Below are 18,933 nucleotides of genomic sequence, written 5' to 3' on the forward strand. Positions count from 1 at the left end.
AATGAAGTGTCAAAAATCCTGGTACCATCAAAGTAAGCAAGGCCCTCTGCTCGCCCCTTGCCCATCGGACACTGTCTCCATCGCTTCATCCCATTGATCAGGTGCGATTTGCCCACTTAAAAATCCATGCTTGGCTGTTTCCAGTCACCTTCTTGTCCTTCGTGTGCCTGGAAGTGGCTTCCAGGAGGACCAGTGCCACAATCCTGCCAGGACTGAGCTGAGGTGAGCCAGCCTGCTATCTCCCAGATGTTTCTTTGTGCCTTAGAGCACTATTAAAAACCTCAGGGTCTGATTTCTTCCTCTTGCATGACCCAAGAGAATGATAACAGTCTCATTCGACCTGTAGTAGCCTGAGATTATAACCATGTTACCATATTTGCCTGCAATTCTAAAAGCAGAAGAGCTGGAAATTCCAGTAGCTGGAGAACAGGTAGCACAGCTTGTTTGGCTCAGCCCTTCCTGTAATTTTTCAGAAAGCTGCCCAATACTACGAAGCCAAGTTTGCAAACACCTTTCCCCCACTCAAAAAAACTCCAATCTCATTAGATTTAAACATAGCAGGGTATTTTAATTGTGTTTGGAAAAGCTGAGTCCAATTTAGTCCAAGCTTTCCTTCAGACTTTATTTTTAAAAAAGGCTGTTTTTCTGTAGGGAGAAGAGCATGAAGTTACCATGATTTGGAGGAAAGCCCTAAAAAAAAAAAAAACAAACCGCAGGAGAGGGAGCAACAGAGAAAAAGCAAGCAAGTAAGCTTCCTGGTCAAGTAATGTGTGTAATTTAAGAATTAAGAGTGCCCAGCACTCTTACCTTACTCTTACTACTTCTGAACAAATTCTTTCTAAAATCCAGATGTTTACCATCCCCAGAGATCTGCTGTGGGCAACCCAGTTTAGAAATCTGTTGCTCTGCACTCAAGGGCCTAAACATAAGCAAGTCTTCCCTGAAAGTCAAGGTCCCTGATGAGCTGGTAAGCAACTGGACAGACAAACACACAATTTGTTGATCAAAAGCTTACCAGAAACAGTGAAAATGCCTAAGGACATCAGTAAGCATGGACAAGGCTTTCCAATTCACGTTTCAAAAAAAACTTGTATGCTTGCCACGATTTGGGGTTTGGTAGGACACAGGTGAAAGGTCTTTCGAATATTCTAGGATTGCTGTGGGATGCATTAATTTGGCAGCAATCTCTGTGATCCATGGGTCTGTCACAAGCCTTAAGTGGTGACACAGCATCTCATTGCAAGAGACTGAAGTCAGCCCACTGACGAATCAAACAAAATCAGCTGAGACAGTTCCTTCTATGAGTAGTCCAGGTTTACACTCCAGGTTTAGTCAGGAAGCACAGAAAGGGGTTTTATTTTCTTATTAAAAGACTTTAAGTGGAGGGGCATTCTGGAACACAAAAAGCCTCTCAAACCTGGCTGTGGATCCTTGCTTATTATAGCCCAGGCTCTTACAGAGCCCTCTCAGAATGGGTGGATTTCATGTGTATGTGAGTGCAAATACATACCATTCATTACACAGTAACTCAAACCTCCATCTTTGAAATACTGAGTGGACCTTTGTCTTTATCTTCTGATGCCCATTCACAATGCGATACAACCATTTAATAAATCACAGTCTTAAAAAGAAAACAAAACCTCAGTTAAAAAGCTCTTAACATACCAGCCAACAAGCAACAACTTACTTAGTCTCTCATCACTCTCTCAAAATATTACCCCCATGTGTACTCAAAATTTTCAAAAGCTGGGAAACTGCTTTCTCGTGAACACTTTGGGTATCAATAATGACAGGCTACTGTGGACAAGAAAATACTCATTAGGCAGCTTACTGTTCCTTGTGCTCCTGTACACAGTACATCCTACCACCTATGCTATGTTCATTGTCTATGACCTGAGTTCCTTCACTGATTAAAACTGTGACATGATGGTAAGGGAAAGATGCAGACTTAACTGTTGGATGTGCCAGGTTATTTTATCAGTCCTACCTTCTTCATGTTACTATATGAACTCAGTAGGGGGACTCCTTTGGTTCAGTGGACTCCAAGGACTTTTTTCCCCATCAATAGTAAGAGTCCTGAATTCCTGCTCCTTGGGAAACACCACAGCATCTTCATGAAGTTATGTTGCAGACAGCTTAAAAATTTCCTCCTAATTGGAAAGATTTTCTCTGGAATGTGAAAAGTGGAAGATGAACTAACACCTCTGTGCTTCAACATCTTTCCTGCTTTTCTGTTTTCATTGCGTCAGATTAAATAACTCATCTTAGTCTTAAAAGACTACAACTGGATTGGGAAAACTGGCTTTTGCTAACTCTTTCTGACATTGGCATTAAATACCTCAGTTTGCCTTATATCACGGTTAAATTATGACAAGTCAAACATTTGGCTGAAGCTTAGGAAGAGCAAATGAGTTCTCCTCATTGTAAATATTCTCAGTACAAGGGCAAAGTCACCTTGGATGAAAAAGTATGCCACTTCCAAAATCAATTATCTTTAATTCATATTTGCACTGCACAGAGATAGCACAAAAAAAATCCAAGAATGTAAACGGCCAAGTACTTAGTACTCATTTACACATTGAATATTTTCTTGTAAAGAAGGACAACTCAAGACCACCCACAGCAGCACTAGAAACTTCCAGTAACAACACAACCAGCCAGAAAGCTGATTTAAAGAAAAAAGGCAAAGGAAAAAAATAAATGTAGGAAAACATTTGACGTAGGCACTTCTAATGAACACTGAGGTCTGGAAGGAGAGCACTAACACATAAAACACAGGTTCCCTCTGCTGCCAAGTCCCATGGCCTGGGATTCAGCTCTTTGTGCTCATTATGAATATAAAAAGCATGGAAAACAGCTGCCTTTTCATTTGGGGTTTTGTTGTTGTCAGCTATTCTTTTTTAATAAAGCCTTTTACACCACAATAATACGAAGTAAAGTTGTAAACTGGAAGAGCTGCACTCAAAAACTGTGTTGCCACAAGCAGTGGATCTCAGCCTGCACTGTTTCATTATATCTCCTTTTGGCAAGGTTTTCTGGAGAACCACAAAGCACCAGAGGCCCATAAGAACTGAAAGGAGAAGTCCTTTTAGTAATATAGATTATTTTAACTTTGGGTTCTCATTTTCCTTCCATTAGCACCTATTTAAAACTCACATTTCTTAACCAACAGTCAAAGAAGAAGTGGCTTCACGAAAAAATCTCCAACAGCCTGGCTCCAGCTGGGTGGTGAAAACTGCTTCTGTAGTTCTCCAGTGGAAAAAAACAAAACAATAAACCTCCAGCCAACATAAAAAAAGCCATTTCACAAGTAAGCCACACCTCAAACAAGATTGGATAGCTAAGAGTACAGGTAGGCATTATAGGTTTTATCTTCATATCTTTATGACCACAGAGAAACAAAGAGAGGAATATTGTTTTTCCCAGTTCTTTTGATCACTACTGAGGATCTTTGCTGATTGTTTAATGCACAAAAAATTGAGTTTTTATGAATGCCTCCAAAGTTGTTTTATGAGCTTTATAAAAATGTATTATTATGCCTATGCAGGGATTTCTAGATGGAAATACAGATACATATTTAGACAAGATATATCTGCCTCTAACTATGTATACATGTTAGGTCATAAACTGAAGGTTTTACTCTGCCAACGGCTAAGGAGAAACTGCAGCTGTGCCTGCGGATAAGTCAAAATATAGTTTACTGAAATGAAACTATCAATACAAAACTATTCCTGTAAAGAGAACAACAGCAGACGGAAACCCCTTCCTCTAGGCTTAAGGACTGGATCTCTCCGAGTGGAGGAGAATTTCCTGTTTTCTCTGTTGAGTGGCACAGCAATGACATGAAGCTTTGCTACCTTAATAACCATTTGCTGAGCAGTCAATTATCAATTAAAGAATTGACCATGTCAGAGTAACTGTAAATGATACAATGAAGTAATAGATTGTGGAATATTTCCTATTTACTCTCATTTTGGTTTACTTGAGTAAATCTGCTTTTAGTTTTTCTCCAAAGCCAAGCAAACTCTCCCTTCTGTTTGCATCAGGAACCAAAACAGGTTTTAACTACAGGGCAGAAAAGTAGCAGCCACCCTCCACTTTTTCACCTCCCTGCAGGGAACTCACTTGTTGCAGCAGGAAAATTATTTGCCCATCAACCCTCCCCCAAACTTTGCCTTGCCCAGAACATTCCACCCCTCCCCTACAACTGAGGAGCAGAAGCTGAAAGCACAGGACACCAACCATCCACTGCCAACGAGAAAAGAAGTAATGAACATCCCACACTGCACCCAAACAACCAACAAGTCTTCCTTGCTCCTGCTGCGTCCTTATGAACACAGCTTTATTTGAAAACAGCCAGGTCAATGCAGTAGTCACCACCTCATACCGTTCCTTCAACCACACTACCTCCTGGCCGGTGAGCAGCTTCGGCCACCTGCATCGCTGCCTGCAGCTACCATAGGGCAACACGCTGTGTTAGACATACCAGGGAGCCGAACAGCACCTCAGGCCCTTCTCGAGGGATGTGAGGGGCCACAGGAAGGTGAGCATGGGTGCCCTTCCCATGTCCAAGGATGACACCTGGCCCAAAACCACTAGGAGAGACGTTGTTATTTAGGTGTTTCCCCTACAGTTGATAAAAGAGTATGGGGGGATGGATTTATTAGACAGCACACCTCGGAGATGATATTTTTTTGGTAATAAAAGTTGCCATCACTTATTGTTATGCAAGTAACACTACACTAAATATGTTAAGTGTCTGCTAGTACTCAGAGGATGTCTCCTGAAGTACCAAGATCATGTTAGGTCTTTGTCTTACAGAGAATTGTAGACTTGAACATACTCTGTTCAGCTTCAAAAACATCTTCAAAGAGCAGTATAATGCCCAAGAAAACATCTCTTCTTATTAAAAAGACTGTACATTTAAGTAAATTTTTTTCCTTGACATTCATTAAAAGAGAACAATATCCTCACACACAAAACTATAAACAAGCTGTGCCTGCAAAAACCAACACACACAAAAAAACCCAACCTCACAAAGACATCTCCCCGGAGAAGAGATAAGGGATCAAAACAAAAAGTCCTAAAGTCTCGATTGTGTTATCAGAGAAACCCCATAAAAATATACAAGGTTACACCAAGTTTAGACTCAGAAGTAATTTAAATCAGCGCGCAGGAGAGATGGGAATACAGACAGACCATTAACGAACTATTGACACCTTTGTATTCAAAGGGTTTTCTTATTCAGACAATTTCAGATGGTGCCTTCAGTGCTGCATGGAAAAGCAGCTTTTACAATTTAGATAACAACCCACAATACCTACACCAGGCTGTGGAAATGAAATCCTACGAAGCAGAAAGATCCAAAAGGAGTGAAAACAAACTGTCAGCTCATATGATGCTCGAAGATCTCTCCTGAACTGCTCTATGACATTATTCTGGAGCATCTCTTCAACATAGAGTCCCCAGCAAAGCCAAAGACAAATAAGATAGGATAAAGAAGATAAATGCATTGAGGTTTATAATTTATGTTTTGTAGACTCTACAATAGAACTGATCATCCTGTATGCATTGTTATTGCCTTGAATAGGTATTTAGTGAAGAAAAACTGACTTCTGCTGATTTTTTAACTCCTGCCTGATAAAGTTCTAATGCAGTTTTTATTGCTTTGCACAATAAAATCATATGGGAATGCAGAAAGTGTTTTTAAATTATCTGACCGGAGAAAGTAAACAATAAGTAAATTGTCAGAAATCAAACTTTTCGTTCTGTTGTATTATACGTATAGTGAAATAATGTCTAAATTGAAATAGTTGAGATACGGTTTAACATGTACAACTTTTGGATTTTGTGGCTCGCTCAAGCTTGTTTATTTTGCTAATACACATATATTTACAAGAACAGGGAAAGGGAATTTTTACCCTCATGGAGAAAGAGAGAGATAGACTCCTCTGAATTATTAATTGTTTTATGACATTAATACCTAGCAAGATCCATCTCAGAAGACCATTTATGCTGCAGCCTGCTAGAGCTCAGTGACAAGACACACTGTATGCAAGCTCTACATCAAATTAGAGGCCAGTTATATCACTCAGTGAGTGTTCGGTGTTTGACATTTCACTTTCTCCAGGTGCCACATAATGTTTCATAGGCCATTATGGAAATTCAAATTAGCAAACAGACTTCTAAAATTTCCTACTTGTTTAGGCTGTGGAAGTTCCTTTACATATACAAGAATAAGCCCTTACTTACATAGGAACTCACATTAGTAAATTAAAACCAACTCAGATTATTCCAATCCTTATTTCAGTCTAAGAGTTGTTTATTCTCAGCTTAGGTTGGTTCCTCAACAGCACGAAGCTCAGAGGATGTCAGGGGAACAAAGCTGTTCCAAACACTGGAATTTACATCCATGACACACACATTGTTGTCACAAACCCCAGACTGATTTCTGATGAAAGAAGCCACAAAGCTGAAGCACCACAAGACGAGTCATTTAGAGAGTTCACTACTTGGATTTAGGTTAAACGGATTTATGAGCTTAGAAACAGTACCAAGTTACTGCAATTTGAGTAGCTGAGCTGTGTAGCTGACCATACACGTGCACTTTAGCCTCAACAAAAGCCAGCTAGGTCAAGCAGATTTTTTGGCTTAAGAAAGTCAAATTATAGGAAATTTGAATGGAGGAAGTTCTATGAAAGGATATTTGTAGAGTCTACCTACTTCACCTCACCACTCGGACAAGAGAATTCCTAGTGGGAGCTGCAGACACTCAGTTACCAAAACTTTCTGCTGAAACACATCCTTGACCAGGTCTGCAAGGTCCATCCCACTAAAGCAACAGGTTGGTGTTCACATCACAACACCCACCACGTACCCGTGCTCCAGAGACCACTGTGACCACACAGAATTCTCCGTGTGTGGGGGGGAGAAAAAAACCCAAAAAACAACACGCACAGTGTGTCCTACCACAGATCTTGTCACGTACCCAACACGTAATAGCCACCTCTTAATGCATCTCTGACGATACAAAGGGGGACACAGCAGTAGCCGGCAAGTGACTGCAGTAGGCTGTCACCACTATAGTAATGGAAAGCTATCCTACTACAGCCAAATTTTAAGACACAGGTTTGCAGATGAGTGGCATTACCTAATCCATGGCTGAACATGCTGTTAAAAGGCTCAGACACAGAATCAGTTGCTGGCCAGATACTGGACATCTAGCTCACCATAACCCAACCAAGCTGCTGTCCAGAGTCAAAAGCAAACAAAGATGGTCTGGAGCTCGACGTGTGCCCTGCACTCCCCAACTTCTGCACAAAGGAAACAGCACAACACTGGAGGCTAAACTGAAGTCAATATTAAATAATAATAAATAAACAGATGTCAGTTGGAAGAAAACAGGGACGCAGGCATCTTCCTGAACAGTGAGATGGTATCAGATGCCACAACTAACCACCACAGTGATGAGTCTTGTTACCTGTTTTAAGTCGCAGGTCACAACCTCAGCAAGGTTCCCTTCTCCAGCTGACTACACTGTTTCACAGTACATAGACGATCTGTCCCATGTTATGGATGAACTCCTAGTGCCCCTTAAGCTTTATAAACTGTTACCTCTGGCTTGACAGGAGTAAAATTTACTCATCTTCTTCCCATCAGGATTCCTGGATGAACAGTAACTACTGCTAAAACCAACACTAACTAGAACAAAAAAATATTTTAAAGTATTCACCTAATCTCTAGCAAATATATTACTCCCAGCAAAGCCATTATAGTCTGGAAGCACTGCAGGCCAGAGGTGCCTGCCCAAGCCTGGGGACGTGTGCTCCAGAGTCCCCCAGACCCAGGTGGCCACCGTCTCCAGGGGAAACAGAAGCACCATAGAGACACAAGTAACCAAACATGGAATGGCCACTCCAGGATGCTGCTTACCTGTGTGCTTAGCATGGAAACAATTAATTTATCAAATACTCTCTACTTTTGATAGGATAAAGTATGGGAAATGTCACTGAGCCAGCGAGAGCTGCAAGCCAACCCACAGGTGTGTCCCTACAGCCCACAACCTTCAGCCTCACAGCAGCGGCTCAGTCCCATCTACCAACTCATTAAGAGCCACTGATCTGACAAACATTATCCCCTATGACAAAGCTTTTTCGGAGTGAGCTGTACAATACCAAAACTTCCGATGTTTCACATATGCTCCTTTCCAAACACTCAAGCAACATAATCCTTGGCTAACAACCTTGCAGCTTAAAGAGTATCTGACACTTGTGTGTCTGATACAGAAAGCTATACAAAATAGTAACCAACCTCTGAATTGGAAAAGGCTCACAAAGAAGCTAAAGATATGAGAACTACCCCAGCTAATCACATTATATGTTACGATCCTGGGTATATTTCAGGTTTACACAAACCAGAAAACATAATTCCTCCCAATTTGTCAGTGGTTTATCCACATGGACCTTCTCTGAAAAATCAAACAACAGGGTGATACAAGTGTGGAAAATGTCCTTCACCATCATCTCCCAATGGATCCCAAGTTTTGCCTGATAACTCCTAAGCGACTCTTAATTTTAAGAGACTGGGGGAAACCAAACCAAACCAATCAACGTCAAAACCAAACAAAAAACAAAACAAAACCCACTACAAACAAAACAACAACAAAAAAACCCCACAACATAGAAGCATCCACACATCCACCACAATTACAGCAGGTTGTTGCTGGCTGAAGAGAGGGAGACAGGGAGACAGTACTGAGAAGATAATGGGTTTATCCTGAGTTTCAAAATACATTTTCCTTCTTTCTTCACAGTTTTCCCTTTGAGGGGAACAGGGAGAGTGATAAAAGGGCTGATCTGATTATATCCAATTGATAACCAAATTCAAAAGGAAAAATATAACTTTCATAGGTTAATTCCGCTTACACCCCTAAATAAAGTCATGCAACAGAGTTTCCAGTTAGGACAAAGCTTGGCATAAGGCATAATGATTCCTAACATTATCCATATGAGCAGAAGTTACTTTCACTTGAATGTTTATGTATCTTGGACAAGTTTGTAAACATGGCTGTGAAAAGACAGTTGAAAAAATAGCGGTATTTCCTTACGTGTGCTCCTGGGCTCTTTCAGACAACTCTGAACTACTGGGGATCAACTTTTTTTTTTTAAGTCAGCATATGAGACCTGCTCCCAGAGACACAATGCAGCTCACCAGAGGAAAGGGGTGGTTGACAATGCATGTGTTTGCCTGTGAACTGGACACAGCAGAGCCACATAATTGCCATAGATGCTGGTACTGTTATGGAACAACTTCTGAGAGCGAACAGCAAGAGCTCCCCAGTTTCCCATGGGGGAACACATTAACCATGAAACAAGTACCTGCACACTGGCAATGAAGTTACTGAGACCAGGGAGATGCCTGTACATGAACACCTGACAGATGGAAAGACAGGTCCTGAAGGAGTATCAGTCCCTGTAATTTCAACACACCTAGTATGTTCATTTTCCTGTCCTCCCCCATGTAAAATATCTCTATAATCTTGTACAGTACCTGATACTTATTTAGTACCACATATACACTACTGTTCAATGAAAAGCTTCTGGGAACTGTAAACAGATAACTGTCAACCAGAATAAGGCCAATTTTAATTCCATTTAACCAATTTATTTTAATTCTCCAAGTGTTCCAAAAAGGCAACCCTCACAAGCAGCTGTAGATCATCAGCATAATCTATAGTCTAACACATTTTGCACTGAAAAAAACGTTTACCTAGAGTATGAAAAATTTAGTGCAAATGAAAGTTCATTTCCCTAAGCAGTCCTGATTCATCCAAGTTTCATAATGACCTAGAAATATTTGGGAAAACTAGAAAAAGAAATTAGCAAAACACTGAAGCCAAGTCTTCAGTAAGGAGGAGAGAAGCACACATACAGCTTCTTATAGCTACACAGAGGGCAGTCAGAGCGAGGCAAGAGAACACGACCATGTGAAAAGCAAGAGCTGAGCGGTCCAGGGAACCACAAAACAGAGGTGGGGGGGGGGACGGGGGGGGGACGGGGGGGACGGGGACGGAAAACAAGAGGGCAGAAGTAGAAAGGACGACAAAAAGATCCAGAAAAGACAAGCTGAAATATAAGTGTCAATTAAGTCTTCAAAAACCTTTGTAACTTCAAGTGTTTACTCAAATGATGGTGTCTTCATGATATATCTCGCAACAGCCAATCTCTTCAGCAAACATCTTCTGAATGCTGCCGTGGCAGCTCCTATCAGCCAAGCACAACACGGCCGTCTAGCATCACCTTCAAGTATCATAATTTTGATCTGAGTATGCTCTACCTACCATTGTTAAGGCAACTAGTAACACGCTTATAAGTGAGAGGAAGTGGGAAAACAGCTGCCATTTGCATATATTATTCTTAACCGTTACTCATCTCACATTTTAGCCTTTATCAATGAGCCACACAAATTTAGCGTCCATTCACCCAAGCTGCGGGAATTACTCAGCTGAGAAACAAAGAGAGAAAAAGAGGATGTTAAATGAGTTCTTTGTATTAAAAGGAAGAAATCCTACCGCACTTTAAGTCTTATGTGTCAACAATGTGCATGTCCTTTGCTTGGGCTTTGTCACACATTGCAAACCACAACAGGTCTTTGCCAAACGAAGAGGTGCACTTGCGGCACTGCTCTTTCCCCAGGGCCCGTGCTGCGGGATGTTCACATCTTTGCACTAGAACAGCTGAAAATGAAACTGCACCAATAGAGAGTGAGCTCAGGGAAAAAGAGAGGTAAGAAAAGGCCTTTTTGGTGTTGTTCCTCTCATCTATCAAGATACTTGTACTATTAATAGGGTAAGTAGAAGATGCATGTCTTACGGAGAGAACATCTTAAGACCAGAGGAGATTCCAGGTAAACGGGACTGAGTTGACAACTGTAGGATTTCAAATAAAAGTCATTACGAACTCTACAGTTTGGTATCTAACTCTGAAGCTTCAAGGACTCGCACTTGGGAGATTTTTTTCTTAACAGAATCATTAGGGGTTACTTTAAAGTCTGGAATTCTAAAGTCAAGAACTTAAGCGAGCATAATTTTAAGAGCTGAACCTTTAAAACAGTCATGAGACACCACGAAACCCATGAAAGGAGGAGTTGTTAATTGCAACATCTCTTTGAAGACTATTTTTGTAAATTCCTGTGTATGAAAAGGAATTTTATCACAAAGAGCTAATAATCTCCCCCACCTGGCATTCTTATGCCAGGTAGCAGAACACTTAATGTCTCTATCAACTAATCGAACTGCTAACACCATTGCTAAATAAACTTCTTACTAAAATATAGGTACATCCCAGATCTTCTCTTGTTGTTTTTGAAATCAGAGATAACAAGCAATAAAACAGAGTTGTGTTTATGATCCGCAAGACAATGTTGAGTAAATTAATTCTGTTACTGTATTTTATTAACATACCTGCCACTGGAGGACAAAAAAGGAAGGTGCAGCCAACACAAGGAAGTGGGCATGGAATTCTAAGGCTGGGAGAATGTTGCTTTTTATTAATCTCAATGTCATTTAAAAGAAAAGTACTAAAGCCATTAGTTGTAAGGTATTTCCTATGTTGTACCTTAAAAAGACAAAGTCTGGTTTTATTCTCTGTTGGTACATGCCACCTCCTATACCAGAGTAAAATGCTTCCTACCTGCATGATAGACCAGTCTTCAAACTTCACACTGGGAAAAGAATTACAGAGATGTAATGCCATAATGGTGATTTTGGTTCCAAATATAATTTCTATCTGCAATATTCTTGTGTTGGTTCACTGAAAGGGGAATTTAGAGGACTCAGTAGATGTTGAGCACAAAACATATGCATATACACAATTTCTATGAGGTAATGTACATACAAAGTGGGAGATGGAAGGGAATCAAGCTTGCCTACCGATCTCGTCAATGTTATTTCAAATAAATCAGAGCAAGCAAATTTCAGAGCACTGCAGCAATTCAGAAAACACAGCAACAATGAAATCCTTAATGAAGCATCTTCAAAATTTAAACGGTAATTTTTCTATTCACTTTATTAAAAAAAACTGCATCAAAAATGTTTCTTTTAATTAGCCAACTATTTCTACTTCTTTGGATCTAATTAATTATTACTTTGCAGTTACTAATTTATTCAGAGAAGTACAAATCTGCCCTCTAGTGACTAAATGATGCAAATTAAGTCCCATGAAAGAAATCTCTTCCCCCCGCCCCAGCCTTTAAGCTTTAAAACATTTGAATCCTGACATGTCCCGGTAGTAAGATAAGGTGGGACAGACAAAAAAGCATGTAAGAAATGCATGTAAAATATGTAAAGATAAGTTTATTAAGTTTGTTCTCATCAAGGAAAAAAATGAAGCGAGTCCGATTGTTTTTTATCTTTGGTACCAGGGAAAGCCACATGGTTTGCTAGAGGAAGGAGAGGAAGGCAGCAAACAGAAAACTGAATCTTACAAGAAGGTCTTGGGCTGCATGGAATGCCTAAGACATGCAAACTGCTCTATGCAAGAGAGAGACAGTAAAAGACACAAAATCAAACAAGCAAAAAACCCCAAACATACACACAAAACCCACAAAAAAACCTCACTGACCTGCAAGTGGGATTTGCTCTTTTTTTTAGAATCCAAAAGGAAACACACAAATTCAAACACCAGAAAAGGAGAAGAGAAGAACTGGCTTTTCAAAGGGAGTATGTGTTTGATTTTGAGGTTGAATCAACTGGGGAAAAGGAAATTCTCTCTTCTCAAATTATAACTATGTATTGCAAAAGGAAACATTTGGCATCCCTAAGTTACAGGTTAAGGCCAAGAATGTTAAAGCATTATTGGATGAGCCATTTCTTCAGGTGCCCTGCAGGAGATTACTGAGGAAACAATTATTGAACCCCAATCCTCTTAAAGATCCTCCTCATGCAATGCAATACACTTGGAAGGCTGAAAAGCCACCCTGCAAATGGAAACAGACACACCTCCACCTGGGCGGTCAGATCAGACAGCTCTATAGCTTGCTGTGTGGTATCTGGGAAAGTTGCCTTTCATACCCCCTAATATTCTACGTTCAACTCAGACACACAGACATGGAAATCTGGATGGATGATTATCCCCTTAGCATATCACAAATTCTTGAAATCCAGTGGTTTCTGCTTTCCTTCAGAGGAAAAATGACAAAACTCACAGCTGCAGAGGAATGTTTAAAAACATAAGTTGCATGCATGGAAATGAAAAACCATGATGTTGAAAAAGCATCCTTGCCCAGCTTCATTGAAAACAACACATTGGTAAGCAACCACTGTTCTGGCATGCCTGGTTTTTTGTTTTTCTTTCTTAAACAATTGGGATTTGCCCTGTGCCAGAACAAGAAGGTTCAGCTGCCCACTGTACTGCTTGACATTCAAGAGTTTAAGATGAAGCTGTAATACAGCTTACAAGCCATATTCATTATTGCACCCCAAGCCATTTGTAACATAATTATCTAGGCAGTTGAAAGTGTCTTCCTCATCTGCTGAGGAAGGACCAGTGTGTATCAAAGGCTGACACAGAAACTCTTGACCTCCTACTCTAGTAAAGTGATCAGCACAAAGCAAACTCCCTGGCCAGATTTCAATGGAACCATGAAGATATTTAGAGAAAAACACCGGGAAGTGCTCAGATGTAACTTTTATAACCTCAGCACCTGGAGAGGTAATTTCAAGCCTCCTATTCAGTGTGCAAATACAAAATACAGTTACTTACTATGAACATGTTTGTACTTTATAAATATACACACACATATACAGCCTGAACAAGAAACTGTAAAATAAGGAAATTTAAGCTGTCTGTGAAATTTGTTATACTTCTACTTCATACTTTACAAGACACTTTTTTTTTGTTAAATTCTCCAGTACTCCTATGCACAACAGCAACCTACATGTCATTTAATCAATCAGTCAATACACCGATGTCGCACTAATTCTGCAAACAGTACTAACGAGGGACATTTCAACTCCAGTACAGCCACATACATACTCCTTCATTACTCTGAACAATACTCATTTCAATCTCTCAGCTGGATTTAACAGCTTGCATTTCAACTGGATTGTCCAAAATTAAGAACTTTGGACTGCCAAACTGCTATTTACTATACAAAATGGAGAAAGTATAAATGCACAAAATTGCACTAGGAGTAAATATGATTTCCCTACGTACGTGCTCCTAAAAGCAGTGATGTAAACCTGGTATTTTTTTCTGACTCAGCACATGATCTCCCTGTCGGTGCTCACTTTAAGGACAGAGTTTTCTTAGTTCTTAGCCCTGTTGCCACCACCAAGCCAAGAGAACGAGGAGGGGATGAGGAGTCGGCAGCCGCAGCTCTGCGCCACTGCCCGCCGGGTTCTGTCTGCACCACCAGCTTCTGTGTGCAGGACCCGCTTCCCCTTCTCAGCCCCACAGGACACGGCAGAGCTGCCAGGCAAGGCAGAGCCTGGGCCTAAAACTAACTGCATGGAGCACGGTAAAAACCCAGGAAGAACCCAATTAACTCTGCTACCCCAGGCTGCATGGAGCGGGACAAACAATGCGCATTCCTGTCGTTCTTCCAGTTTTTGCATTCGGCAGACTTGTCACAGAAACCCCACAACTCGCCTGCGGCCTGACAAGCCTTTTTCATGAGATAACGCTGAATTTACCGGGAATTCCTGAGCCACATCTTCCTCCTGCTGGTGTGTTTCCTGAATCAGTCCACACATCGGCCACCTTCGAGTCACACTTGTAGTTTTGCAGAAGTGTTTCGGTGGAATGGACAGACAGACAGGTGTGCAAAATCGTGGCAGCACTCCTACATCTGGAACTACAACCATGCCTTTTAATAAGCTAAAGTAACAGTGGCTCTACATGGTTAGTGCTTGGGAGTACAATTTATCTTTCAGGGCTCCTTTGTGCTACATTAGGCTTAACGGGATCCTTACTCTTATTCAACTCTCTTTTAATACTGAAAACAAATTAGAAAAGCAAGAATATACCCTCATAAGAGAAAGAAAATAATCAATCATTAAATCTTCTGCATTGTTTTGTTTTTATATCATCTGACAGACTGTAGTATTGAAAAATTAGAGCTCTTTCACAAGAGACTGGAAAACAGTGAAAAGAAAAATTATGACTATTAATTCTTCTTAATTCTACAGAACACTATTAAATACTGAATGATGATGCATGAGGGGGGAAAAAAGGAAGTATATAAAAAAAAAAAGGTTAAATTCCCTCACTCAACAAAATCTTGAAGAAAAAGACAAAACACCAAACCAAAAAAAAACCAGCCCACCCCATAAACCATAGTGTAGCAAAACACAACACTAAAATACCTTTTCTAACATTGTAGCTGTCAAGTTTCAAAAAATCAACTGCAGTAGCTACTTCTATTTTCACACCTTGTGATCAAACAGACTTTAAATAATGGGCCTAGATACTATCAAATATGTACACACCCCTGCAATTTAATATTAGGAAATTATTTTGTCTCAAATATGCTATTCCAGTATCAGGCAACAGCTTTGTAGTCTCTTATTTCCTAATGAACAAAAATAAATACAATCTCAGAAGTGTTGCCCCAACAGTAATCTTCAAGTTTTATTGGACAGACTTCCCACAGAAGCCCTAAAGTAGAAAAAAAATGTCAACAACTTAGATGCTATGCACTCCAAGAATTTGGAAGCCACAGGAATATGTACCAAACAAACTGCAGAAAAAAAATATATTTTTCCCAGTTAGTTTACACAAGACTCATTTTACATGAGCTCTACATTTATGCACATCGTTGTGTATATTTCAAAGACTGTGTGCATACCCTGTGTCAGGCTTTCTATTAAAGGTAGTAGCTATACACACTGACCAGCAGAATTAATTCACGTACAAAAAGGGTTATGAACAAAGTAAACGCCAGGAAAATAAAACTATCCTTTTACAAACCTATCTGGTATGTGTGTATCCACATTTTCAGTGTACCAGCTCTGACAGGGCAAATGGTCTCACTGAAGAACACCCCCAAGTAAGATTTCCGATCCAAAGTAACGTGAAAGAAAATACGGGCGCTCACAGTGAGGCTGCCTTCTATGTATGACTACAAGTCCACAAAGATGTATTTAAAAACAGACCTAAGAGTTTTACAATAACACTTTTTTTTAAAGGTAATAAACACCACCAGTTGCTTTTCCTGTTTCATCCCAAGAACACAACATTAAAACTATACCGCAGTACCAAGTTTCACGCACAAATTACATGAACTTGCTAGAACGCATAGATTTGCAATGCTCTGTGATCTTTGATAATTTTCAACCAAGTGTCCCTTCAGTTACATTTTCAGTCCTTTCTTCCCTCTTCAGGTCCATGGAAATTACACGGAAGAGGTAACAGCTCAATTTTCAAGGCAGCCCTCACACAAATTTGAATGCAGCAAAAAGGTGGTGTGCTTTGATGGCAGCATCATCTTATTGGCAAGAAACCAGGTAGTCCTTGTGCCTATGTAGGGGTTTCATGGTTTTCTCAAATGCTTTCCTATTCAAATACAGGAAAATGGACCTGTTTGGATGCTGGTCAGTGATGCTGCCCACCCCTTGTGGAGCCAGTGGCATGAGGAGAGAAATTCTGAAGGAAATATATTCTCTTAGCAGGCTCCACACCACAGTTTTCCCAAATGGTGGATCTTAATTAAGGAAGGTTTTTTTATGTTTAGTGCTGCAGGTCATGAGCGGCTTTTCCTGGAAAAATCAGGAGGCTGTGCAAAACTACACAGCACTGAAGGTCATGAGAGGGCTCTATTCCAACATCTAGTCATCACCCCAGCACCTCCAGCCCATTCTGGCTTTCTGGAAAATAAGGGACACCACCAGTAAGCTCCTCTGTGAAGAGTCCCAGTAACACAGCAATAAAGAGCATTAGGTGTCAGCTAGGGATTACTGTTCACGTATTTGTTTCAGTACTACACAACAGAAAGTGGTTTTAAATGTACTGCAGGAGCAGCCATTTATGATGTAAATAATTTAGATAGTGATTAATTATCAAAAAACCAGTTTCACCGTAACAGATAGTGGTCAGTTACAAATTGCTTGGAAAAACAATTCATACTTAAAAAGAATTTAAAAAAATTCCACATAATTTTTTTTAAAAAATGAAGAAATGCTGATGTCTTAGGTTCTTCATTGTTTTGTGCACTAAGCGAGACAAGTATTTATTTTAATATGTAATTACATTTAGCATCTATATAAGTACTTTCCTCCCGCCTCATAGAAGGCATTTAGAGATACCACAGAGGTGTTTCTTAAACAACATTATTAACGAAAGAGAAAGCTGACAAAACTGAAGGATCCTGAGTGGGCTGAAGGACAATGCTTTTTTTCCTTCCATCACTATCACACAGAGCAACTCAACTCCTGTCATCCATCAGTCCTGCATCTCTTTCTCAGCAAGTCTTTGAACACCAGGAGCAATCCCACAGTATTAACAGAGAACCACCAAGGACAATCATAGAATCGTTTTGGTTGGAAAAGACCTTTAAGACCATGGAGTCCAACCATTAACCTAGCACTCCCAAGTCCACCTCCAAACCACGTCCCTAAAAACCTCATCTATAAATCTTTTAAACACCTCCAGGGATGGTGACTCAATCACTTGTGAAACTCATGCAGCAGCTGGTCATGACCCTGACAACACTTGCAGTAATTATTGCATTCTTTTTAAGAGTTTCAAAAAAGCTACTTCTTAAGCCTATGAGGAATTAACTTCATCTCAATTTCTCCTGATCAGTAAAGATTTCGTTACTCTGAAAGAGAATTCAGCTACTCAGGATGGGATGCTGTCGCCTACAACCAGGTCTCTGGTGCCTGCGAGCAGGTAAGGAGTGCTGGAGCACCTGAGACCTCCCCAGGGGGCAGCAGACATGGCAGTTGACCCCCAGAGGATGCCCAGTCTCCTGGAGCAGTAGCTGGAGGCCAGGCAGACCCACCTGGATGGTCAACTGAAACCCTGGGGCAGGAAAATGAATTCCAGCTTTTGCAGCACTGCATTTATACCCTGCCTCCCCTTCCTGTGGTCATCAACTTGCAAGCGCTTACATTTGGGCTCCGTTTCAAATAACCAAGTAGCCCCTGAGATCAACAAGAGGGAACTTTGGTGGAGAAGCTATGCCTAAGTGTAAAAATTCTCAAGATCAAGACTTAATAGCATGGCCTTCACTCGTTGCAGCACTCCTACTGACCTTGTGAAACTCTGGTGCGACAGGCTGCACACAGAAGTTCCTGTCATGCAAGCTACAATTCTTTAGCAAAACCTGACTTCCAGCAGAAGGTCCAAACCAATAATAATAAAAATTATTAGTAGTATTAGGAAAAGGATAAAGACTATGGGATGAACAACAGATGCATTTTGTCTTGAAAAAAAAAATAGTAACAAGGAGAGCCAATTCTTTGCTCTGCCACAGCCATTTACTTGAGGGCAGAAAGGCAGGAAAAACTGCTTATAAAAATCCTGATTTCATAGAGGCTGCCCCAGAAGAAAAGGAGAGTCATAGGGGAGTACACTACACTCTTAAATATCATATCTTGGTGCTTAGCCAAGAGATCTGCAGAAGCCAAAACACAGCAACTCAAACAGGGATTAGCTCCCAAGTAGCTCCAAAAATGCATCAGGAAAACTTTGCTGCTCCAGGGTGAAGCACAGGCAGCAAACTGCATAGCTGGACAAGTCATTAGCACTGGAGTTAAAGTGGGAACAGACTCATTTTTCTTTAGAGATATATATATGAAGCTTGCACTGAAAGAGATGAGCCTGCATATTAACACCAAACTTAGTCATGAAAGTTCTTTTGTGATTTTATACTGAAGAATGGTATTTCTGTCTTAAGATGATGTGGTAATACTTAAATCCTTGTCTTAACAGC

General features: G+C 40.4%; 1 protein-coding gene across 19 annotated transcripts in view; it reads right to left on the reverse strand.

Moving 5' to 3' along the window:
• The window catches only part of BBX (BBX high mobility group box domain containing), a 153,659-nt gene that overhangs the window by 86,260 nt on the left and 48,466 nt on the right, over window positions 1-18,933 (reverse strand). The window contains exon 1 of one of the 19 annotated variants that reach the window (XM_071808468.1): window positions 11,691-11,708. The exons of the other annotated variants lie outside the window; for them this stretch is intronic. Coding sequence (XP_071664569.1) covers window positions 11,691-11,696 — 6 coding nt within the window. The 5' untranslated portion in view covers window positions 11,697-11,708. Of the gene's footprint in view, window positions 1-11,690; window positions 11,709-18,933 lie in introns of those variants that run through there. 19 annotated transcript variants of the gene reach the window in all.

This window comes from Patagioenas fasciata, chromosome 1 (genome assembly GCF_037038585.1).
Source record: "Patagioenas fasciata isolate bPatFas1 chromosome 1, bPatFas1.hap1, whole genome shotgun sequence".
NCBI classification, from domain to species: domain Eukaryota; kingdom Metazoa; phylum Chordata; class Aves; order Columbiformes; family Columbidae; genus Patagioenas; species Patagioenas fasciata.